This window comes from Brassica oleracea, chromosome C9, assembly GCF_000695525.1.
Source record: "Brassica oleracea var. oleracea cultivar TO1000 chromosome C9, BOL, whole genome shotgun sequence".
Taxonomy (NCBI): domain Eukaryota; kingdom Viridiplantae; phylum Streptophyta; class Magnoliopsida; order Brassicales; family Brassicaceae; genus Brassica; species Brassica oleracea.
Genome location: NC_027756.1, coordinates 28,144,320 through 28,170,525, shown reverse-complemented (window position 1 = coordinate 28,170,525; position 26,206 = coordinate 28,144,320). Strand labels below are relative to the sequence as shown.

The following is a 26,206-nucleotide window of genomic DNA, read 5'->3' as shown; positions in this document are numbered from 1 at the left end:
CGTTAGATTATAAACCCAACTTTCTTAAGTTGAAAAATGCCGTATCAGTTACAAAACAATCTAACAAAACCAAAATCTTTGCATCAATCAAACAAAACAACAAACGGTGTTGCCTCAAATCACCTACATTACATTGACCATAAAGTTCGAACCCTTCGGCTTCACTCTTTTCTTGATTCCCCCATCTCAACCACCTTTTCCCCCCTGCGAAGTAAAAAAGTTTTAACATTTTAAACTTAAATCCATATTGAGAAAACCATGCGCATTTACATGAGAGTTTCACCTTATGAGGTGGGGTTCCTGGCCTATGAACGTTGTTGTTGTATCCAAATCTTCCTTTCTTCTCAGTTGACTTGAGGATTTGGAAAGAACATGTCAAACTATCATCAACACTCATCATTGCGCCAGCATTGTCAAACTCACCACAGTAGTTGGGTGCAGAGAATATTGTCACCAGTTGTCTCTTTGCAAAGAACTCATATCCATCTTCTACAACCTGCGATATCAGTTGTAACAATTTGATTTAGCTACAAACCACATGCCTCTGCGTATGAGAGAGACTACACGCATCCTAGTATTAGCAATTGCATCACCAATATGATGTTAGAAAAATGATTTATGCTTTCTTAACACCCAGAATCAGCTCAACACAAAAGAAGAAATGAAGTAACATCTCAGGCCTAATCATCATAAGCCTTTACTATTTATGCTCAATGAATAACTATGTAACCCGGTTCTTGCATAGAGCAGCTGATAACATGCTTGCTAATGTGGTTTAGCTTTACCTGATGAGCTCGGCAAACAAGATCAAGGTCATGAGTCTGAAGGAACTCAGCCACTTTGTCGGGACCAAATGTATAAGACACACCTCTGTCATTCTCCCCCCAGCCTTGGATTTCTTTGTCAGGATCAGCCCATAACAAATCACAAAGGACGCCCTGATCAGGAACATCAACAGGACGAGGAATCCGCCTGATATCATCCAAGGTCTTGAGATCAGGAGAAAGTCCACCGTGCATACAGAGGATCTTGTCGTCGATGAGAGCAGCAACGGGGAGACAGTTGAAACAGTCGGTGAAACTCTTCCACAGGCGCACGTTGTATCTTCTCTTGCACTCATCGTAGAAGCCGTAAACACGGTTGATAGAAGCGCATTCGTGATTGCCTCTGAGGAGAAAGAAGTTGAGCTTGTATTTGAGCTTGTAGGCAAGGAGAAGGCATATGGTCTCTATGCTCTGCTTACCACGATCAACGTAGTCTCCGAGGAACAAGTAATTTGCAGCTGGAGGGTAGCCGCCGTACTCAAACAACCGCAAGAGGTCTGGAAACTGACCATGAACATCACCTGCTCATCACATGTTATGTTAAAGGTCACATCTTTACTAATAAAACTAACTAAAAACCATTACTTGAAGTGACAAGCAACATCAAGCTCACAAGTAAAGCTAAGCTGCCTCAACAACATACTTAGAAAGCTTAATAAGCATTACATCATAATCAAAAAACCCACAACACAAGAAGCAATGCGAGATAATATGAGCAAGCACAGACTAAAAAGGATGCATCTTTGTTGAGTAATATTTTACCGCAAATCTTGATAGGAGCCTCGAGCTCGAGGAGATTAGGCTGGCTGAGAAAAACCTCTTTGGAAGCAGAGCAGAGCTGGCGTATCTCAGCCTCGAGTAGCTTCACCTGCTTCCCGTTGTTAGTCTCCAACAGCCGCCGTATTATATCGTCCAGCAAATTCTCGTCCATCGTACCGACAAGCCTAAAACCCTAAACCCCCTTTCTCGGAAACGAATACAAATCCGACGACGGAGAGAGTTAAGTAGGTGAATAAAATGGGGGGGAGGAGGAGACCCCAATTCGTAAACCCTAGAAACGCTTATAAAACTCAAAGCAGGAGCTGTGCTGAGCGGAGCAAGTGGGCCCTACCTGGTTTACGCACGTGTAGAGTCCTCTTACCCACGTGCGGACCCTTGATTAGTCTTCCCGTTATGAGATTTTTCTTTTTTCATCTTCGTTAATTATTTTCAAATCGTATCCAAGAATCAATGATATTGTTATTACCTCGTTCATTATTAATTGGATCCAAGAAATAATTAACAAAATAACCATGCTTTAGGAGCTTCGCGCGGGATATCTTGTTTGTTCTTATGTGAGATGACTATTTAATTGAGGTTAAAAACCTGAAATAATCTGTATATGTGACACAATGGGTTGTAGGACAATTTAGATATATAAAGTCGTATTAGTTGAAGTGTTATAGTTACGGAAAGATACATGCTAAAAATCAATATCTAAAGATTGTACGTTTAGTCTTTTAACTTTGGAGCGTCTTTTAACCTTGGAGCATTCAAACCCTTTCGAGCATGTTAAGTTATGTTTACAACATTGAAAATATTGACCATGCGCTTTGATTCTAGGAGTACATAAAAGAAAAACTGAGTTAGTATTAAAAGTAATAAAAACACCAAACAATTTATAGAGAGACTTTATTGAATCATTTAGCATACGAAACAATATATTCCTTAGTTACAATACCTATAAGAACCTTCCCATAGAAATCGAAATAGTTTGAAGGGTTAACATGTTCTTTCTCAGAAACCTTGACACATTGTTATATTGACTCATCATCAAAACACAAAACACATAAAAAGATGAGTGAATTCAATCAAAATCATACAAAGTGTTCGGCCTCTACGGTAGGAACCTTAGCCTTTATGTGTCTCATGCCATGCGTTTGTTGTAATGGTTTTCGATATACTTCTTAGTTGCAGCATATTTCTCCATTGTTGAACTCAAAATCAACTCTTCATCCTCTGACGTTGGAGATGGCATAATATTTGCTACCATCTGCTCTCCGTGATCCGTTTCACAATTCTACTTTTTTTTCTCCCAAAAACATTAAAAAATGTTGCTATTTATCTTCCATTGGATTTATTTTTGTTGCAGCCATCGAGGGAACGCCCAGATGTCATCTCTACTTTCTTAGTCTTTCCTTTTCGCAGGTGGTTTAAATTTGCCGATGAATTTGTAATTTCGGCTTACTCATGGTATTTATTTTAGGTCAAACTTTAAACTTTGTAATTTTTCTGTTTTCTTAATTATTAGATTTTATGATTTGTTAAAATAAATGACTTTTATATGTACAACATGTTAAAACAGATTTTTAGTATAACTTGAAATTAAATAATATTTATTTAACAAAATATCAAAAATTAGCCTTGAAAATATGAACATGTAAATATAATACTACTCCTAAATTTAGTAATACTATTAGTTTTAATAAATTATGTTCCAATGCTTACGATATATAGTAGGGGTGGGCCTTTTATCTGATACTTGAACCCGTATCCTAACCCGACCCGAAAAACCCTAACCGAAATCCGAACCGATATAGCAAAATTCCTGAATGGGTATTAATTTAGGAGAGATTGGATATCCGAACTCAAAAGAAGGTAATGTCCAAACCCGAATGGATATCTGAAAATAACTGAACATATGTATACTTGTCCTTATATTTCTTGTTTACATCTCTCATTTTATTTAGAGTATTTATATTAATGTTACACATACTTTAAGATAATATAATTACAAAGAAAATTATTTGTCACTCAATTAAAATCCATGTCAAGTTATTTGTTTCATGTATTAACAAAAGTTACTTTCAAAATTTCAAAACAATAGACAAATTAATATTTATTTATTTTTGAAATGATATCTCCAAATTTATCAATCATTCATTCTATTAAAAAATTAAAAAATTAGTTAACTGAAATCTCTGTATTTTTAAATAGAATAAACCTAAAAATGCAAAATTATTTTTTTTTCAAAATATCAATATCCGAACCCAATCCAAAATAACCGAATCCGAACTAAAATACCCGAACCTGATCCGAATTATAGAAATACCGGAACGGGTTCAATATCCCTATACCGAAATACCTAACCCAAATCCGAACGGGTATCCGACAAATAATCTTTTGCATTTTTTTATGTACCCTTACTGTTTAAAAGTAAAATTATTTATATTTATTTCAAACTTATTAATATCATTAAATTATGAAACTAATATGAAAATTATTTGACATATATATGGATGATGATGATTTATTAGCGAAGGAGAAAAAGACGGTCTCCATGTTTTAATGTCATTCTCGACTTTCCATGTGGGGAAGAAACTTTATAATTTTATACACCTCAGACCCAAAATGCTAATCTCTTTTGGCTTCTTCTTCGGTCTTCCCAGATTCTCTGTAGAGGAGGATCTATGAATCCATCTCCTTCCCCTATCTAAGCTTCTTCTTCTTCTTCTTTTCCATCGGTTACTCTATTTCAGAAGATTTTTTTGACTGAAGGCATTCACTCTGTTCCGGAAGCTTCCAGAAGCATCAATGGCCGAGAGTTTATCTGTTTATACGAAAAGGTTATCTCTTTGTACCACTCTCATCTAATCTTTCGTGATTTAAGCTATAGGTTGCTCTGCATGTTAGTTTTATCATTGGAATCAACCTTCAAAAATCTTCTCTTTTTTCTTTATAAGATTTAAAGTTATGGTTTTTAAGCTCTAAAGGTTTACTTATATTCTCAGGCTTTAATGTTTGATGTAAACAAGACAGTGCATAAATTGTAGTAAAACAACCAAAGAGATCACATCTATTCTTGAAGATGATAGTTTTAGTGTTTGCAATGGTGTGTGGTCTCTACATTTGCTCAGTCTGCTTAAACCAGTTTAGTGTCCAAACCTCACAACTTGTTCGAACTCGTATCACTACTCGGATTCAATACCCAAAGCCAGAGACTTTCAATAGGTAAGTAACTCTTCTTGTTTCTTTGTTTTCTGTGTTTGTTTATTCACTTCTAACTTTGAAACTGATCTGAATGTGGGCATAATCCGGTGAGGTTCTTTGCGATACTATCAATACAGAGATCAGGAAGCAGTTGGTTTGATATCTCTCCACCGATTCGTTACCTAGTGCTTGAAAATATGACGACCACGAATCAGTTAAATGGAGACGCTCTACTGCTTGTGTAGGTGGAAGCTCAAGCAACAACCGGAAACCTCGGTGTTATCGAGAGTTAGCATCGTTATTTGTCAAAATTGCTGCCGCGTAGGTGAAACGATTCAAGAGAAACCCTCGAACAGGTTAGCCATAACATAGTGAATTAGTATGATTTAAGAGATAAGAAGAGAAGATGAGTTCAAGAAGAGAAATACTCACATTTATTTATACTGTTTACACACCGCCTTTCAGATCTAAGCAAAGCATTGAAGACGAATCGTGGAGGAGAGTCAATAGGATTTAACACGAAGCCATTAATCAAACCGTTGCAGGTCGGGAGAAGAATCAAAAAAGTCACCCTAGCCGTCGCACGAAGAGAAGCGATGAATTTTGTTTTCTCGCTGCAGTCGTATTAGGGATAGGCGGAGCTCATTATCGTTGGACCGGAAACACTTCTAATCTTAAAGCCCATGAACACACTAAAGAACAAAACTGAAAATACTGAAGTTTAATGAAACGATGCGGTTTGTCTTATGGACACGTGTCACTACGATATGAAAGGACTTATCTATGTGGATCCTAGGTGTCTCTCTAAGGAGAGAGCAAACCATACTTTATATATAAAGATGTCAGTTTCCAGCGTGTGAACGTGTAATATTGCTTTAAAATCCTTTTTTATACAAAAATGTAACTATAAGAAAGAAAATGAACTTCTTAATATTATTCAATGTAGGTTTCAATACATATTGTAGTCTAAGAAGTGTCTCATCATAATGTAGGCTTCTATTTTCCTATTTTTGAATTATAAACTATTTATTTTGTTATTTTTGTTAATTAAGGATTAATTAAAGGAAAATAAGAGAAAAAAGGTTTTCTCTCATTAAACCAATAGTATTAACTTTTTGTTATATTTTCCAAATTTTCCTCAAAATACATTTTTTGATTTTTGTTGTTCAGAAACAAAGGAGATAAGAAATTAATTATTATTATAACAAAACAAAATTTTGGAAAAACAATGAACTTAAAAAGGTGTGTGTTTGAAGAGGATAATCAGCAAACGGTTAATTCAACCAGGTTGCAGTTTGATTTGTATAACTGGCCAGAGAGGTACGATGGTGGAGTCTCCAGTTTGAAGCAGTTGAATTTCGTTGATTGGAAGACAAAGAAACATGGTAGCAGATAAGCTAGCTAAGGATAATATCTCCAATGGAGACTTGTTTGTATGTCACAACTTTTATACATGTTGCAATTATTACTTTTCTGCACATTGATTATTGATTTGTGGAGCATTAGCATTAATATTATGCTCTGCATTATTCGATTAACATTTGTTAGAAAATCATTTAAAAAAATCTATTTTATATTATTTGAGAAGTACTTTTATTAAGTAACTTTACTTTCATGTGTGATTAACCAAAATGACATTACTTAGGTGGCATCATTAGAGTCCTTCTCACATCTTTATATTAAAAAACCCTTCATCACATAGATTTATTACATGTAATGCCATTTTTTTTTTGAATTATACAGAGGTATCCTGACCTCACAGAAGTGATCCAGACTAGTCACGTGTTGCCATGTGTCGGTCCTCTGTCCCTGGCGATGCCGAAATGTTAATTCTCCAGTGGTCGTGATTCGAATCCAGGTGGCGGTACTCACAGCTGTAAGCCCTTTACCACTAGAGCTAGAAGCCCCGGTTACATGAAATGCCATTATTCATTATTATTAGACTAAAATTACACTATATGTTTCGTATAGAACCGAAATTATTATGTCTTACATCCATTAGCTAAACCCAAAATAACCAATTTATTTGTCTTAACCAAATTTGAAATTTTATGTAGATTTACCTACTGTTTAACAATCGTGTTCTAAAATAATAGTTGAGCCATATATTGATTTTTAGAACGTATTCATCATGTACACTAGACCAAATTTATATTAGATAATGTACATTACACTATGTTACAAATTCGATATTTCAATTTCAATGACCACAAGTTACCCATTCACCAAAATAATAATGCCATATGAGAATGACGACCACAACCAACATGTAGAATAATATATAACAGTTTTGCTAATGTCGTAAAAAAATTATCTTGCTAACAATCACTATTATTAGTAATATGTAACATTAGCATATACTCTAAAAGTTATGGACCGAATTAAAAAAGCATCACATATTCAATTATATCATTAAAAGGGCTCATACATTAAGTCTATGTAACATTATTTGGATCTCATTAGTTTGTACCAACTTGGAGTAGTGTTGAAGTTAAATTCAAAAAAAAATGTAATCTTATTAATTTTCTTGCCAGTTATTTACATGCTGCATCAATGGGTACGTAAAAGGTAATTATATAAGTTTACAAAAAGGTAACTTTACATATGCAATGTTTAGTGATTATGGTGTGTGTTAAAGAATGTATTTATGTAATATGTACTACTAATTTAGAAAAATAATTTGTATATCTTTGACTCAATATAGCGATATTATTCTATATATACATATGTGACCATTGATTATAGAGTGTGTTAAGGAACATATTAATTTAATATTACCACTAATTTAGCAATACTAATTTTTGTTTCTTTGACTCAATATACTAATTTTTAAAAGGGAAAATAATTAGTAAGCCTAGAGAATATTTTATTACGAGACATATATCCTAATTTCACAATATATAAATAGATATGTCGTTGGATGCAGCTGTTTGTATATTTCTTACAAACAATTTATTTAAATGTTTGATGCAGTCGTTTCTATACTTTAGTTGTCATATTATCATCTATAGTCGAACTAATCACGTGTAACCACTATTCCATGTTTCTATAAGATCTTTGTGGAGCTTTGGTTGCTGTAGAAGATATTTAGTATATATATAGAAGATTTGCAAGTAGATTATGGTTATCATTCCAGAATTTTATTTTCCTAAATAAATAGTGAGTATGTGATGGAAAGTATTTTTGTTTATCCGATTACTTTTAGTCGTCGACAATTTTGGTTTTTTTATTTTTATTTTGAGAGAGCCTATTTTTTTAAATAAAACTATTACATATAAAAATATTAAGAAAAGTATTACTTTTAGTGGTCGACAAATTTTTTTCATCAATTCCAGCACCTCAGCAAATCTAAAAGCTGAAATAAAATTTATACATTGATCTCTATATCAAATGTTAAATCTTAATTATATAACATGTATATATTTTTTACAATGACTTTTACATTTCTAATATATATAGTTTAAACATTACAGTGACTTTTGTCAATGCTCTCACACGAAGCTTTTATAAAATCATTTGCATTTATAATTTATAAAATTAAGGAAAATATATACTTAATTCATTTTTTTAATTTAATAATATCATAAAATTATTTTTTTTATCCAGAATTGTTTTTTGATTTCTAAAATAAATGTACAATAAAAATATTTTTTTTAAAATAGCATTTCACATTTAAAATATAATTTAATTATAAATTAAATTATATTTTAAATGTGAATATTAGTTTTTAAAATAGATATATTAATTGTAAAATTTATTTTTAAAATATTTTTTTTGATACAAACATAATTTTGAAATTATTAAATAAAATAAATTAATTATATATCTTTTAAATTTTATATGTTAATATATTTATATATAAATATATATTCATTAGAAATAAATATATTATATACAGTTTCTGCGATATACTGTTTTTATAGCATATTACTTATTTTTTTTTCTTTCGGGGTGTGTATGTTTTTAGTGGATGCAAGATTACAATTATTATGGATGCATACAACAAACAAACAAAACAGCACATTTATACAGGGTCCATCACAATTTTTGCATTTTCTAAGCTTAAATTAGGGCCCTTCTAAACGATCTTAAGACTCCAAATTTGTCTCGCAGGAGACATGGCCCGTAATTTTCTTTGCTTGAAGGACCCAAATATCACTTAGGGGTTATTGGTTGTTGTATTTTAATGGATTTGAAAATCCGAACAAAATCTAGTGTTATTGGCTCTATGATTTTTAAATCTGTATTAAAATCATGTGTTATTGGTTTAATGATTCATAAATTCTGTATCAAATCAAGTGTTATTCAATCGTACAGATTTACTAATATATTTGATTTTATAATGGATTTGAATGGATTTGTTTGGATTTTTTAGTTAAAAATACAAAGACTCAAATCCGAGGGAAAACCTCCGGATTTGCATATTTTACTTGGATTTATAAATACTATATAGATTTCTAAATCAATCAAAATATATAAACCAATAACACCCCCCCTCAGTCTTGTTTTTTTTTAACACTAACCCAAATATCAGTTCTATAACTATATTTTCCTGTATTATATTACCCAACAGTTAGTCATGGTCGTGCACATTAACTTCTTTTTTAATTCTGCCAAATTCGACCAATCTTACAATTAGGACCGCGTCGCATCTTTATTTATTTGGTTTCACATCATCAAATGTCAACGACTTAGCCTTTTATTTCTCCAAAGTCTTAAACATTAGAGAAACATTATGATCCCATCCAATTTTATTAAGCTTATTTTCTTTCTTTTGTAACAATTTTCTGAAAACATTTGATCGAAACGATGGAAAAAGGTTTTTCATTGGTGCCTAAAGAAGAAGAAGAAGAAAATTTCAGAAATGAGAAATCTGCAGATCAAACGAGTTATTTATCAACAGAGATGACGAAGAAAGTTAGCTCCATGGCTGCTCCAATGGTGGCTGTGGCTGTTTCTCAATACCTCCTTCAAGTTATCTCCATAGTAATGGCCGGTCACTTGGACGAGATCTCTCTCTCTGGCGTCGCCATTGCCACTTCTCTTACCAATGTCACTGGCTTCAGCCTCCTCGTAAATTCCTCTTCTTCTTTTTTTTTTTGATCAACTAAATTCCTCTTCTTCTTCTTTTCCTTATCCATGAAATATAATTGGCATGTACATTTCCGGTGGGCTTAGGATTATATATATTTACATTTGAATAAAAATAAGATTTTTCTAATTATTTGGGTATTCGAGTTATATTTTTATAAAGTATCTTCTTATAAACTATTCAAATATTCTGATAAGTTTTTTTTTTTGAAAACAAATATTTTGATAAATTCTTGAAATATACGATCGTCAGTTTGGGTTGGCAGGTGCGTTAGAGACATTGTGTGGTCAAGCTTTTGGAGCTGAGCAATTTAGGAAAATCAGTTCATATACATACGGCTCAATGCTATGTCTTGTCTTGTTCTGTCTCCCAATCTCTCTTCTTTGGGTTTTCATGGACAAACTCTTGGAACTTTTCCACCAAGATCCACTCATCTCTCAGTTAGCTTGTAGATACTCGATATGGCTCATCCCGGCTTTATTCGGATACTCAATTCTTCAATCTTTGACTCGTTATTTCCAGTCACAAGGACTGGTTCTTCCTCTCTTCTTGAGCTCTCTTGGAGCTCTCTGTTTTCACATTCCCTTTTGCTGGCTTCTTGTCTATAAACTGAGATTTGGAATCGTTGGCGCTGCTCTGTCCATTGGTCTTTCCTATTGGTTGAACGTAGGTTTGCTTTGGGTTTTCATGCGAGACTCTTCTCTGCATCGCGAAACCAAAAATCTAAGAGCTCAAGAAATCTTCTTGTGCATGAAGCAGTTCATTGCCCTAGCGATTCCCTCTGCCATGATGACTTGGTAACCAAACCATCTACAACTTTATCAAGAAATAACTTTAAATCTTCTTTATTTTGACGCTTTTTTATTTTGTAAGTAAAGCTTGGAATGGTGGTCTTTTGACCTTCTTGTACTAATGTCTGGACTCTTACCGAACTCAAAGCTCGAAACATCCGTGCTATCCATTTGGTATTGCGCACATATATGTGTATTATATAACACTTTCTACAAATTCTTTACATAAACCCTCTTTTGTTTCAAGTAAGGTTTTGTTCTTTTTTCGGTCAAATAAGCTTTTGTTCTTTATCCTTAAACAGCCTAACAATGTCGTCTCTGCATTACGTTCTGGTGAATGCTATAGGAGCATCTGCAAGGTTCAAAAAATACCCAGTTGATTAAAATAAATCTATTTTTAGATATTTCACTGAACCATTGTTTTTTTATTCTTTTATAATAGCACGCATGTCTCAAACGAGCTAGGAGCTGGAAATCCAAAGGCAGCTCGAGCCGCGGCTACATCTGCGGTTTTCCTCGGTGTTATCGATGCAACCATAGTAAGTATCACCCTCTACACCTACCGAGGAAATTGGGCTTATATATTCAGCAACGAAAGTGAAGTGGCTCATTATGCAACTCAAATCACACCCATTTTATGCCTATCCATTGGTGTGGACAGCTTTCTAGCCGTGCTCTCAGGTAGTCAATTTATATCAAATCAAAAGAATGTATACAGTATAAGGTACACACCGCAAGCATTGCTGAATGAGAAGCTCCTAAAGAGATTACTAATATTGCTACTTGACGCCCAAATCTTATGTATTTTTTTTTAAAAAAACCTAGAATATTGATGCTTCAGGGGTTGCTAGAGGAACAGGATGGCAACATATAGGAGCTTATGCAAATATAGGTTCGTATTATCTGGCCGGGATCCCGTTGGGTTCGTTCTTGTGTTTCGTTGTGAAATTGAGAGGGAAGGGACTCTGGATTGGTATTTTAATAGGCTCTACTCTACAAACAATAGTCCTTGCGGTTGTCACTTTCTTCACAAGTTGGGAACAAGAGGTATACGTTTGCTTTTATTTTATTCTTATTAATTATTCATATGATCTCTCTTCTTGTTATTGCTAGAATTTAGAATCTTGTTTTGATTTGGGTTTTAGGCAGCGAAGGCAAGAGACAGAGTAATCGAGGTGAGACCACAAGACAACCAAAAATTGCAAAGCATTTTACAAGAGGATGTACAAGTTTTGCTAAAGGATGTTTCAGAAAATGTGTAAAATCACTCAACATAATGATAACTACGTGGTCGTAAATATAATTAATATATTGTTCGCATATCTTCTATTGATAGGAAATAAGAATTTGTTTATTATCACAAAAGTTGTTGACAAAAAAAAGGGTTTATTAATCAATCTATACAAAAAAAGGTTTATTAATAGGATCCTATCTAATTTTAACCCATGTTATACGTTTTTATTTACTACCTATGCCACTGATTTTGGAAAGATTTCAACAGCTTCATTAAGGTCATTCCCGTAATTTAAAACTTAACGATTTCTCCCTCTTCTATTGGCTCTTACTTAATGATGTTCTGTAATAATAAAGATGTAGGTCCAAACGTTGTCGAACAATATGTCTTGGAATGTTACTAATCGTCTCGTTCTGAACCGCAGTTAACAATAACAAAAATCTTTACATATACCATATATCCATATGTTTTTATGACTGTTAAAACCACACCGCAGTTAAACCGCTTGTCCCGCATCGCTCAAATCACAGTTATCATTTGGAGCCTATATATCGAATGTCTTTGAGAAATAGGTCCAAAGACAAAACGATGTAGCCTTGCTAATCAATAACGTGGAAAACAATTATGTATTTATTGCACTATATCATTTTACTTGGAATTCAAGGATACATATTTACTATGAAAACTATTTCACCTTTACATCGTAGATTTTATAAAGATATTTTATTCCAACTGAATTGTAAATATTATATTTATATCTAAATCTAAGCTAACAATAAATCTCTAAATCTTTTTTGCTTGATCACTACTCTAGGGATTTCCTAAACTGAATCCAAATATGCTAGAGAATTTTTTAAGCGACGCTTAAAAAAACATCGCCTAACCTAATATTATATACTATGATCGGCCCGCCCTACGGGCGGGATATATTTTACTTATGATCTAGATTATTATTATTTTTGTATGATTTGTGGTTTGTCTTATAGGTTTGCATTTGCAAACATGTGTATAATAATGATTTTTGTCTTTTTGAAAATTTTAGCTGAGAAGGGATTATACGTGATAAAATATATTTTGCTTGCTTACAATAGTTATTTCTGTCGTCCAAAAACATTAATTTTACAATAGTATATATTAGTTAAATTTTATCTGCTTTTATGTTCAACAAATTTTATCTACTTAATTAAATTATTTGTAATGCCTGTTGAATTTGATGATAGTGTATAAATGTCTTTTATCTGTAATTCAATGAAAATATCAGAAAACTGAAATTAAAAAAAAATGAAAGATGAATTCATTTTTTAAAAGATGACTTTTTTTATGTTTATATGAAAGTTATATATATAATAGTTATTTTATTATTATTTTATCGAATTAAGTTATATTTTACATATGTCCAGTTCAAGACCAGTAAAATTTATGATTAGGTATTTATTCATCTACGAGTAATAATTTATAGATTTTCTCCTATATGTATTATTATGTTATTACTATTTTGTGTTGATATAATGAATCTCCATGTTATCGGTTAAATAGTTATATTGCCTGGCATTGTAGACTAAAGGAAGAACTTCATTGTACAGTTTGTTAAGAAAATATATTTCAAACTGAAGGAACATATAATGGAGTTTAAATTTTGAAGTTTTGTACGATTCATATTTGAAGTTCTTTACTTTAAAGTCCTTGAAATTATCTGTTTTTCAAATAACATAGTTAACTTTTATTGTTATCACTTTAGTCTTTATAATTTTATTCTTATACAATTAAGAACATCTTGCGGTTAACTATAGTATGTGGACTGCATCATTATTGAAGGAAAAAATAGAGCTTTGAAACAAACAATGGAGCTCCACTATATTTTGCGAGTTATAATAATATTTCTTGAAAAAAAAGTTCACTTAGTGTACTGGAAGACAATCATTTAATTCCAAATTCAATAATAATTCTAAATAATCAAAACCCAAATAACCCATAGTTGGAGTGCTCAGTGTTTGCTAGTTTTCTTTGAACTTGGGGCCTTTTTCATCATCAATAGGAGTCTCGGTGGAGGTTATGACTGAATCAGTATGCGTAGGCTATGGGTCTGTGCTGGCTGGACGTCCTTCAATAACTGGAACAGCATCAGATGCCCGTTTGTGTGAACTGAACACTGCGTTTCACCACTGTATTTGGGACCACAGAAAGTTTTACAGCAGCCACATCATTAGAAACTCCACAGTTAATATTCAAATGTGAAGCTTAGTAAATGAGCTAAAGCAGAAAGCTAAGTAATAACAAATCTCTTATTTAGTTATTTTCAAATAAAAGACGTTTTGATAAGGTAATTGTGCGCAGCATGAAAAGGAGAGACAACGCAAACAACACATGTATCTGGTCATGCTATTACAGTGATCCTTATGCAGTGAACGTACCTAGGGATGAGTTGAGAACGTAGCTATTAATTTCAGATAATGTGACGGATTCAATTTTCTTAACATCACCATACTTGGAAGATGTGGCAGAGGAACCACTCTTTGCTCTACGGAGCCTGCAGTTGGTGTCTTTAATGTGGGAAGTGTGTCACCGATATGACATTGAGGAATACATGACCTGCACAGACAGATTAAGAGAGCATGAAAACTGATGTGTTCCTGTTCTTGTAAATGACATTCTCTCTCACTTCATTCATTCTCTGTCTAAAATGGAAAGAGCCATGGTCCCGACATGCAAAGAAGACCTAGTTTACCAGCCATTGTGAACATTTTTGAGCAGGAAAACCTTAGCATCTCAGTCAGCTAAAGGCCAAATCTGCCCAAAACCAGAGCAATATGAAACAGCAATGGGTTTCAGACTTGATAAGAGTGATCAAGAGTCTTTCTACCTTCATTGTTGTTGCCCACCATGAGATATGCTTATGAAGCTCTGAACTCAAGCTTTCCATCTCAAATTATCAATCTACAGAGGAAGCTCCACCCATACCTAATTAAATAGGCCCACTAAAAAGGACGGAAAATATTATATTCCTGCACGCAAGACAATCTGAGAAGACGATCAAACAAACAAAGGATTGAAATATCACATATCGGATTTTTTCCTGAAATCTGAAAATGAAAATAAAAACTGAATCTGATTTAGATAGAATTTTATATCCAGTAAAGATCAATTTGTGGCCGGAACCAAAACATCAAACTAACAAAAGGTATAAACAATCCGATTCAGAGGACGAAACGGAAGAGAAGAACACAAAACATTGATTTTCTCTCTCTCTCTCTCAAAGATGTGTAGAGAGAGAACAGAGAGAGAAAGCTCCCTCCCCCATAAATCAAAATATATTCATTTACAATGACACGTGTCGCACTGTCAAGAGTAAAGTTTCTGACATGACATCCTACGTGGCTTAACCAGGAGGGAGTATTAAATAGGCCCACTAAAAAGGAGGGAAAATATTATATTCCTGCACGCAAGACAATCTGAGAAGACGATCAAACAAACAAAGGATTGAAATATCACATATCGGATTTTTTCCTGAAATCTGAAAATGAAAATAAAAACTGAAGCTGAACATCAATTTGTGGCCGGAACCAAAACATCAAACTAACAAAAGGTATAAACAATCCGATTCAGAGGACGAAACAGAAGAGAAGAACACAAAACATTGATTTTCTCTCTCTTTCTCAAAGATGCGTAGAGAGAGAACAGAGAGAGAAAGCTCCCTCCCCCATAAATCAAAATATATTCTGTTGATCTTAAGCAAAGCAAAATTTGCTCAGAACCACTAATGAACATTATGAAAAAAAATATATTGCTGTTAGGAATTGTGAGGATGATGCTATGGATGAAGCTTACCTTTTTATAGAGTGGAGAATCACCGACTGCAAGAGGAATAAGAGTCATTGAATGAGGGATCGTGGCTGTTGTGGGTCGAAAGAGTTAAGAAATCCCTAATGGTGATGAATCAATCAAACTTGTAACGGTTAGGAGGTGACGAATCGATAGCGAAACGACATGAACAGTCACGGAAGTTTCGACTCACACGACCTTTCAGAACCTCCGTTGATGGTAGACGAAATCAGATTATGGGGGAGACGATTAACCCTATACTCGAGAAGGAGATGAACGCAAACAACAGGTCAAGTATTTTATCGAAAAAAGAAATAATGGGCCAAGTTTTTGTTTGTCTCTTAGGCCAACACATATTATTCAAAACCTAGAAATAATCAAACCGTATAAGCCCAAAAGAAAATCAAAGCTCAGCAAAGCTTTTTCATTTACGATGACACGTGTCGCACCGTCAAGAGTCAAGTTTCTGACGTGGCATCCTACGTGGCTTAACCAGGAGGAAGTAAACTCTTCTTTATATATAAAGATACATCCATAACGTAGCTAACTTTTCTGAGTTTCTCACATCTACTCACAGCTACAATATCAAAAAAAAAAAACCTAAAATGTCTTCAATAATGCAAATTACCTCTTTGACAGAGTTGAGATAAGCCAAGACAGGTCCAAAAACCTTCTTCCATGGCTCTCCATAACTAATTTTTGGTATTAGCATGATCTTCCTTTTGTATTTGGTAAATGTTCACTTCCAACGTATTTGTCTTTATCCAAATTTATCAAAGCTGTCAAATGAAAAATTCAAACACATATTAAAAAACTAATCATGCTGTAGTCAATGGAAATTATGATTTATATTAATGTAAAAGAAGACAGTTTTGACGGCAATAACTTGTCTTTCATATTAAAGTGATGTTGTTCTCCATAGAAGAATGAAATCCATAATCTTTGTATTTGGAATATGAATATTTTCTTAGAAAGTATATTATTCCTGAAAGCAAAAAAAAAATTGTAAGATTTAAAACGAAACAAACACTTAAACTAAGATACTCGAGCTGTAAATAATAACCTCAACAGTAGAAAGGAATTGTCAAAAAGAATTTTAGGCTTTGTTGCCAATGTTATTTGGCTGTTGTTTTTCCAGAATTTTTTTGAATCAATTTTAAAACGAACAGATTTTACTTGCTTCAGTTTAACTAGGGCAAATCTCCAAAATAGCACCTTTCTAAGTTTATATCACGAAAATTTTAATTTTTTTATTTTTCAAAATTTGAAATCTTATCCCCAAAACCTCATTTCTCAACTCTAAACCCTAAACCCTAAACTCTAAACCATAAACCCTAAACTATAAACCCTAAACCCTAAACTATAAACCCTAAACCCTAAACCCTAAAATTTAAACCCTAAACCCTAAACTCTAAACCATAAACCCTAAACTATAAACCCTAAACCCTAAACTATAAACCCTAAACCCTAAACCCTAAAATTTAAACCCTAAACCCTAAACTCTAAACCATAAACCCTAAACTATAAACCCTAAACCCTAAACTATAAACCCTAAACCCTAAACCCTAAAATTTAAACCCTAAACCCTAAACTCTAAACCATAAACCCTAAACTATAAACCCTAAACCCTAAACTATAAACCCTAAACCCTAAACCCTAAAATTTAAACCCTAAACCCTAAACTCTAAACCATAAACCCTAAACTATAAACCCTAAACCCTAAACTATAAACCCTAAACCCTAAACCCTAAAATTTAAACCCTAAACCCTAAACTCTAAACCATAAACCCTAAACTATAAACCCTAAACCCTAAACTATAAACCCTAAACCCTAAACCCTAAAATTTAAACCCTAAACCCTAAACTCTAAACTCTAAACCCTAAACACTAAATCCTAAACCCCACCCTTTAACTCTAAACCCCCTAAGTTTGTGACTTTTGATAAAACATTAAGTGCTATTTTTGTGACTTTTGATCTTGAGTGCTAGTTTGGGAACAAAAATTTGATTTAATGCTATTTTTGTCTTTTTCTCGTTTAACTGTTAACTATGGATTAAAAATAAAGACATGATATCAGATTTACCGATGACAAAAAAAATATATCAGATTTACCGTTTTGTGGTCTTTTTTTTTTTTTTTGGTAATCATGTTAAACGTTTTGTGGTCTTTCAAATCTCCTTATGACTTTGTCAAAGAGATCTGAGAAGGTGAAGTCGACAACCATCTCAAACTTGCCAGCTCTTATCACGGATGGCTTAAGATCCGACATTCAAGACAAGCAATAATTATTTTTTTAAGATCTTTATCTCTGCTAAAAGGAAAAGTTAGAAAAAAATCATCTAAGGAGATCGGAAAAGGTGAAGTCCTCGGTGGATCTACCGAGTTTCCAAGCGTTGGTTTGACTTTAGAAGCTAATCATAAAACATCGGTAGTTCTTTGATTTCTACCCTCGATTGTCACCTCTTCAAGCAGTGGTTTCAATCTTTACCACCGCAAGGATTATGTGGCCGTTAATCTCATGAGTTCTATAGCTTTGATTTGTAGCTTTGCCATGGAAATCTTCATCTGATCAAGAAACATCAATTTTTTTCTTTCCTTTTCTGTTTTTTTTAAATGACTGGGTCAATCCACACATTTTGTCGGTACAGATCTTTTTCATCTGGGCCATTCGGGCCGAAATTAATATTTGTTGTATTTCCAGATTTTTATCCTTTGTGGCCAGTTTCAATTTTTTTTTTATATTAACAAAAATAAACCCACGTTAAAACATGATTAAACACATGATTACTAAAAAAACATTTCTCAATATATTTTAAACATTCGTACAATATCTTAATATTATAATAAAACACATAAATATTTATTCAAAGCTTAGTATAATAGTTTATTAACAAATTAAAATTGTTTATAAAAATATTTTATCAAAAAAGATTTTTCATCATAATAAAAATTACCGATTAGAGAAATACCAATTTAAATCCTTTAAAAACATCAATCCAAATTTTGTAAAATAATACTTTATTAATAAATAATAATAAAGAAAGATGATAAGTTTAAGTTTGCTCCAAATAAATATATGAAAATATTACATTTCCCAATTTTTTTTTAATTTTTTTTTAAAAATAGCAGTATAAATGAGAATTGTTTGAAAACATAGATATCAATATAAAAAAGAAGTATAGTGTATCTTTAGTAATTTTATTAATATAATTATATTAATTGTCTTTCCATATTTCACTCATTTTAACAATTTCATTAATTATATTACCTCAACAATACATCACTTCATTAATTATATTATCATAATAATAATAGTGTAAATTTTTATTTATTAGTTAATTAACATTAATTTTGTGTCAATTATAAAATCAAAAATGTAAAACAACAAGGTTTTGGCATATGGTTAAACGTTTGATTTTAGTTTGTTTTACTAATTTTTTTATTTTAGTTTCAACTGGTGAAAAAATACATAACCAAATACATAATTCAATGACATGTTATGAGAATAAAATAATAACTTAAATCAAAATAATAAAAATATATTATATTTATTGTCAGTTAATTTTTTAATCCATCTAATTATTTTACTAAATAATTTTTTTTTTCTATTTCACTTAATTTAGCCAAAACACATAGAAAAAATCATTTTTTTGTTTATAAAATTAGTTAGGCATGAACATTGGTTCTCCATTTAGGTACGGGTTGTTCTTTCCGGGTATCATTTTTTTTTTGAAATTATGTCTTCTTGAATATTATAAATTTATGTGTGAGTTTTGAGTTGAGTCATTTTGCATCTGGATGAGTTAGGTTCTGATGTATAATAACCTAAAAATATCTAAATAACAAATGTATCTGAAACTGGTTCGGATATTTGTACCAAAAATAACCATATATGTCCAGGTCCTTTTGAATACAATTGGTTATATTACGATACATCTACAATATATAACACTGATTACGAAAAGAAATATCAATGTATAAAAAATTAAAAATAGTTATTTGAAAAATTGTCCAATAAATATTTGTAATGACAAATAAATTTCTTTGCGGATCTTGTCTGAATATTTTTTAAAAAAATTCATATCAATATTTTTTTTTTGGTTTTGAAAAAATCTTCCTATATATTAATTGAAAAGTCTTTTTAGTGACTTTTGCTAACGTGTCATTCATATATGCAGCTTGAGAAAAATCGTTATAATTTCATTGGTTAATGATTTTTAGTTTTCATTTATTTTAATCAAATCTAAAAAGGGCAATCCTAGAACCAATTAATGTTAGTTACAAAACTATTTATATATTCTTATGCATAATCATTTATAGTATTTCATGGTAGCAATTATGGGAATTCTATATAATACTTCATCATTTATTTTTTCACCAATAGTCTATTTATAAATTATATGAAGTATGTTGTTAAAAAGTAGTTAATAATAATATACTAGCTTTATTTTCTATTATAAACAGTTGTAAAAAGCTTTATTTTCCTATATAAGTCATAATATATATATATATATATAACATATAATTCTACTAAAAATATTATAATAACTATTAATGCATAATATAGCGAGTTTATAAATTATTTACATTAGTTTAAAATCATGTGATGATTAATATATATTTTATATATCAAGCGCGTCTCAGAGGGGAATGCATGACTTCCAGTCGGCGGTAACAACGTGCAATCTCACTGATCTCGCTGCAACTGGTCCTACATTTACTTGGACTAACAAGAGGCCTGTGAACCCGATCGCAAAGAAGCTGGACCGTGTCCTGGTGAATGAAAACTGGCTAGATAAATATCCACATTCTTATACTAGTTTTGAGCCCTCAGGCGTCTCTGATCATGTTCGCTGCTGGATTCGACTGGAAACAGCTCCGCCTGGGAACAAACGTCCGTTTAAGTTCTTTAACTTCCCCGCTGACCACCCGGATTTTATGGATTCAGTTTCTACGGTCTGGGAGTCTACTGAGGCCCTCTTCAATTCCACTTCTGCCCTGTACCGCTTTCACCGCAAGCTGAAGTTGTTGAAACCAATTCTGCGAAGACTCAATAAAAATAAATTTGGGAACATCCCCCAGCGCACAAAGGAAGCTCTTGATGTATTGTGTGACAAGCAGGAGGCTGCTCTTCAACAACCATGTACTACTACGTTTGAGGAACTCGCTGTAGCCACAACCACTTGGAATCACTGGGCAGAGATTGAGGAGAGCTTTCTTCGTCAGAAATCTCGCATTACCTGGCTCAAGCATGGCGATCAAAACACACTCTTCTTTTTCAGGATTGTTCAGAGCAGAACATCTTTTAACATGATCAGACAGCTCCTCTTACCCTCGGGGAAAACAATCACTGATATTCAAATGATAAAAACGACGGCTGCTACTCACTTTGAGAATTTCCTGAAACAAGCCACAACTCCTGTCGGCACCGTCCCTGGTCTTGTACTGTCAGAGCTCTTATATTATCGATGCCCGGATCACACTGCTCAGCTGCTCACACATCCCATATCTGAGGCTGAAATCAGAAATGTGCTATTCTTGATGCCGTCCAACAAAGCGCCTGGTCCTGATGGTTTTCCTGCTGAGTTCTACCGAGCTTCATGGCCTATCATCAAAGATGATTTTGTTACGGCGGTTCAGTCTTTCTTCATGTATGGCCTCCTACCTAGGGGTGTCAATGCAACCATTCTCACACTTATACCAAAACATGACCGACGCAAAACAGATCACAGACTATCGACCCATCAGCTGCTGTAATATCTTGTACAAAGTGATCTCGAAAGTCTTAGCAAACAGGCTAAAAGTTCTGCTTCCGGAACTAATAGAACCTAACCAATGTGCTTTCGTTAAGGGTCGGCTACTGCTTGAGAATGTCTTACTAGCGACGGAACTTGTGAAGGATTATCACAAGACCTCGATCATGTCATCATGGCAAGGAGTGTCCTCAAACTTGACATCTCAAAAGCTTTTGATTCGGTGCGATGGTCTTTTATCACTGATGCTCTTAGTGCCATGGGTATCCCTGACATGTTCGTTCAATGGATCCATACCTGCCTCTCGACTGCTACATTCTCTGTCGCAGTGAATGGTGAGCTTGAGGGTTTCTTTGGAAGTGAACGGGGGCTGAGACAGGGATGTGCTCTCTCTCCCTACCTCTTTGTTATAGCAATCAACGTGCTGTCTCGTATGCTCAATAATGCAGCTCAATCAGGGAGTATCGGGTTCCACCCTTCTTGTAGTGAAGTAAATTTAACACACTTAAGCTTTGCAGATGACCTAATGATTTTCACTGATGGTGCAGCTTCATCGCTTAGGGGCGTCTTTGATGTTCTCTCTGCGTTCGGGAGTCTCTCTGGTCTACTGATAAATCCAGCAAAATCATCCATCTTCATGGCAGGACGTATTAGCCAAGACTTCAAGGAGGAGGTTAACCGGCTCGGCATCCCTACTGAATCGCTTCCAGTGAGATACTTGGGATTTCCTCTCACCACCAAAATAATGACTAAAACAGATTACGAGCCGCTGGTTGATCAGATCCGTACTCGTCTCCTATCTTGGTCCAGTCGTTCTCTCTCATATGCGGGTCGTCTCCAACTTATTAAGACCGTCATAGGAAGTATCATGAATTTCTGGTGCTCAGTATTTCGGCTCCCAGCGAGTTGTATGGAAACAATTGAAGGGTTGTGTGGTGCGTTTCTTTGGTCTGGTACCCCGAACACGCACACGAAGACAAAGGTTGCTTGGGAAGATGTATGCAAGCCCAAGGAAGAGGGAGGCTTGGGTATCCGACGATTACGAGATACGTCTCGTGTATTTGCTCTAAGCTTGATATGGAGACTCCTTACGAACTCAGGATCGCTGTGGGTAGCATGGACAAAAGCTTACCTATTGCGGTCGCATAGCTTCTGGGATGTTAGCGACAAATACGCAGGTTCGTGGATCTGGCGCAAGCTACTGAAGTTACGGGACCAGGCAGCTACTTTCCTCCGCTCCGAGATCGGCAATGTCAACTCTACTCTGTTCTGGTTTGATAATTGGTCTACTGCAGGGCGCTTACTAAATATTACAGGTGACTCTGGTACTCAGGTCCTCGGTATACCTCGCTATGCAACGGTCTCAAGAGCGGCGTCTGCTGGTCAATGGAATTTTCGTTGATGTCGTGGTTGTCATCTACGGGCGATGATAGCCACCATCACTTTAATTCCGGCTCCGGTGGACACTGAAGGCGATGATCGGTATGTGTGGCGTCATGGGGAGGACAAGTACAAACCGTGTTTCTCAAGTGTCAAAACGTGGGAGCAGATTCGAATGCAGCATCCTACCGTAGCTTGGAGCAAGATTGTATGGTTCCCACATGCCATCCCTCGGTTCTCTTTCATTACTTGGCTGACACTCAAGGATAGATTGTCCACGGGAGCCAGAAGTAGGGCCTGGGGATGCATCCAGGCATGCCTTCTATGCGGAGAACCAGATGAAACTCGAGATCACTTGTTCTTTGCGTGTCCCTACTATTTCACGGTCTGGATTGATCTGGTGGGGTACCTCTTAGGGTCTCATGTGAACCCTAACTGGTCTATCACCATCGCATCTCTTCTTTCTTCTCGTCGCAAGGAGATCGATACTTGTCTCCTAAAACTTACTTTCCAGACCACGATATACAGCTTGTGGAGGGAGAGGAATAGTCGACGGCACCAAGGCCACCCACAGAGCGCTGCTCACATGGTTCGTATCATCAACAAGCTCATCAAGAATAGGATCTCCTCCCTGCGTCACCGGCGCCCATCTTTCTACAGCGATATGATGCAGTGTTGGATGGGACACACCACGTAGTCAATTAAGATCCAGTTTTTAAAATTATCTCTACTGATTGTGTTCAAGTTTGAAAGCATAAACCTATGTTGCCTGTAACTTTTTTTCTTTGTTGATAATCAATGTAAAATTTCAGCAAAAAAAAAATAATATATATTTTATAAAAAAAATTAAAGTCATTTATATTGATTTATTTCTAATGGTGTATATAATAGTTTATAATTATATAAATATTTGATGATCATTTTTAATGTGTTAGTCAAATCATCAGTAATGATTATTATATCATTCATAAGAGCTTACAATAAATATATAATCATCTCTGATGGTTAATATATATTTTGTTAAAATGTTAATGAAGGTTAACTGGTTTATAAATTATTTAAAATTATTAAAATGATTTAATTATTTTAGAAAATATTTTTCTAAATATTTTATAAAATTAAAAACTATCGATAAGGTTATAACAGGTTTGTAAATTATTTAAAATTAAAAAATGATTTAAAATTTTTATAAAATATTTTTCTAAATACTTATCAATGGTTCTTAATTTTAAACTAATATATAGGACTATTTTGTATAATTCTTAAATAATTGTTTAAGTTTAAAAATTATTCTTCATAGATAACAAATTATTTTCTTGAGTTATAAAACCACTTATTAGAATTTATGAAACTACTTATAAGGATTTTTAAATTTCTGAGAAATAATTAATAAAATATATAATTTATTAATATTTTATTAATTATTTTGTACAGTGAAATTTTTTCATGTTTACTAACACCAAAGAGACATTTTTAAAGCATTTTTCAAAGGAGAATAACCACAAAAATTATACCAGTTCTAAAACAATCCAAAAAATATTATGAATAAAAGTATATTCCTAAATTTATGAAGTTTTTTATATCCTTTTTATTAAATTAATAGAATTCACATATATATATATAGTTATGTTTATTCTTAATAACTTTTGTGTTTTATAATTTAGTTACAAGTGTGGGTCTATTTGTCACATTAGATCATATTTTTTATTTTAATAATGTTATGGACGAAAAATTTGATATACAAACCAATTAAACTATATATACATGTTCTAACGATAATGTTATAAACAATTTAATAAAATATTGTTTTGTAAAAGATGTAAAAAAATCTAACTAAATACTATATAAATCCTATTTAAAATTTTAAAAAGTATTAATAAACAAAAACAATTTATTAAAAAATTATCTACCAAAAATTCACATTCAGAATTAAAATATGAAAATATATTATTACAGGTCAAAAACATAAAATACTATAGTATATTAAAATTTAAAAATTATTTGTATCCGTAAATTGGCGGGTAACCACCTAGTATATGTAAAATAATAAGGATTATATGTATTTTTACGTCGATTAACATCATCTTAAAGAGGTTAGATAAAAACCAGACATTAGTACAGTATTCGAAATAAACGGAACTCAACCTGAGAAACTGTTAACGATGACGGCGTTACAACGTCTCGGTCGTAGGAAACTAACGGAATCGAGGCCGAAGAAGCAGGTGAAGCAAATAACGAATCAAATCAAAACAAATCGATTCAACGGCTCAGATCGAGTTTAAATTTCGTTCTTCTAATTCCCAGCCTTCCTTCCAGATCCTTCTCTCAAGAGGTCGAAGCAAGCACGAATCGATCGGAAAAAATGGCGGATGAACGCAAACACGAAGAACCTCTACCTAATCTGGACCCGACGGTGGAACTTGTCGAGAGGGAATCGCTGTTGGACAAGATATCGGAGAAACCTTCATCTCCGTCGTCTCTGAAATCAAAGGTTTACCGTTTGTTCGGCAGAGAGAGGCCAGTTCACAAGGTTCTCGGCGGCGGAAAACGTACGCTTACGCTGGCTTAAACGCTTCGTTTTAGGGATCGGTGACTTTCTGGTGATGTGTAGATTGAATCAGGCATAGATTAAGCTTTAGAGCTCTATTGAATGATCTCTGATAGTGATTGATGATGTTACTAATTGTAGCGGCTGATATATTTTATGTGGAAGAACAAGAAGGTCTCAGGTGGTGCTACAGTATCCTGGGTGCTCTTTGAATTGATTGAGTATCATCTCCTTGCTCTGCTTTGTCACCTTATGATCGTCTCTCTTGCTGCGCTGTTTCTATGGTCTTATGTCACCATGTTCCTTTCTGTAAGTTTAGACTGTTCAAGATATTCCCTCATCTTTAAGGTTTGCTTATAACTGCTACTGTTTTGATCAAATTAGGCTATCCTCGGGTTGTGGATTCTATCGATCTTGGGCGGATGCTGTAGTTTCTTGACATTGGCATACATAGGTAACAACAACGCATGCCTCTTCATTTATTACAACAATGCTGATGAATGTATTTGGTTTCTTGATTGTATTCAGCTTTGGTTCTGTTGTTCACTGTTCCTCTGATCTACGACAAGTACGAAGATAAAGTGGACTCATATGGTGAGAAAGCAATGGCTGACTTGAAGAAGCAATACGCTGTGTTGGACGCGAAGATGTTGAGCAAAATCCCAAGGGGGCCATTGAAGAATAAGAAGAAAGTTTAGGAGTTTTGCGGGTTTTTTTTGTATACGTGTGCACAATTCTCTGTTCTTTTTTTTTAATGTGGAAAGGTTCTTGGTAATGAACCCATCTTGTTTCTCTC

At 33.7% G+C, this 26,206-nt stretch overlaps 4 protein-coding genes and 1 long non-coding RNA gene across 9 annotated transcripts; 3 read left to right on the top strand and 2 right to left on the bottom strand.

The window, feature by feature from the left end:
* Window positions 1-2: 2 nt before the first annotated feature.
* LOC106318502 (serine/threonine-protein phosphatase PP1 isozyme 6) lies at window positions 3-1,861 on the bottom strand. Its single transcript, XM_013756509.1, has 4 exons — window positions 1,587-1,861; window positions 786-1,345; window positions 284-496; window positions 3-204 (listed from the first exon to the last, which is right to left on the bottom strand). The coding sequence occupies exons 1-4, from the start codon at window positions 1,753-1,755 to the stop codon at window positions 187-189; spliced, it is 960 nt and encodes a 319-aa protein (XP_013611963.1). The 5' UTR covers window positions 1,756-1,861; the 3' UTR covers window positions 3-186.
* A 7,635-nt stretch (window positions 1,862-9,496) lies between these two features.
* Window positions 9,497-11,960, top strand: LOC106318500 (MATE efflux family protein 8-like). The gene is made up of 7 exons (XM_013756505.1): window positions 9,497-9,866; window positions 10,138-10,682; window positions 10,764-10,850; window positions 10,979-11,035; window positions 11,119-11,357; window positions 11,518-11,723; window positions 11,822-11,960. The coding sequence occupies exons 1-7, from the start codon at window positions 9,603-9,605 to the stop codon at window positions 11,936-11,938; spliced, it is 1,515 nt and encodes a 504-aa protein (XP_013611959.1). The 5' UTR covers window positions 9,497-9,602; the 3' UTR covers window positions 11,939-11,960.
* Window positions 11,961-13,787: 1,827 nt separating this feature from the next.
* On the bottom strand, window positions 13,788-16,055 carry LOC106316739. 4 transcript variants are annotated; one of them, XR_001264942.1, is made up of 4 exons: window positions 15,736-16,055; window positions 14,771-14,928; window positions 14,322-14,697; window positions 13,788-14,072 (listed from the first exon to the last, which is right to left on the bottom strand). It is a non-coding gene; the product is annotated as an uncharacterized LOC106316739 (long non-coding RNA). The 4 variants fall into 4 exon arrangements; XR_001264943.1 differs by having other exon boundaries at window positions 13,789-14,072; window positions 14,771-14,885; window positions 15,736-16,054; XR_001264944.1 differs by lacking the exon at window positions 15,736-16,055 and having other exon boundaries at window positions 13,790-14,072; window positions 14,322-14,499; window positions 14,570-14,697; window positions 14,771-15,211.
* Window positions 16,056-22,908: 6,853 nt separating this feature from the next.
* On the top strand, window positions 22,909-23,559 carry LOC106314717. Its single transcript, XM_013752546.1, has one exon. The coding sequence runs from the start codon at window positions 22,909-22,911 to the stop codon at window positions 23,557-23,559; it is 651 nt and encodes a 216-aa protein (XP_013608000.1).
* A 1,432-nt stretch (window positions 23,560-24,991) lies between these two features.
* LOC106315951 (reticulon-like protein B2) lies at window positions 24,992-26,206 on the top strand. 2 transcript variants are annotated; one of them, XM_013753804.1, is made up of 4 exons: window positions 24,992-25,411; window positions 25,552-25,719; window positions 25,795-25,864; window positions 25,939-26,206. In XM_013753804.1, the coding sequence occupies exons 2-4, from the start codon at window positions 25,567-25,569 to the stop codon at window positions 26,106-26,108; spliced, it is 393 nt and encodes a 130-aa protein (XP_013609258.1). In that variant the 5' UTR covers window positions 24,992-25,411; window positions 25,552-25,566; the 3' UTR covers window positions 26,109-26,206. The 2 variants fall into 2 exon arrangements, with proteins under 2 accessions (XP_013609258.1, XP_013609257.1); XM_013753803.1 differs by having other exon boundaries at window positions 24,993-25,462.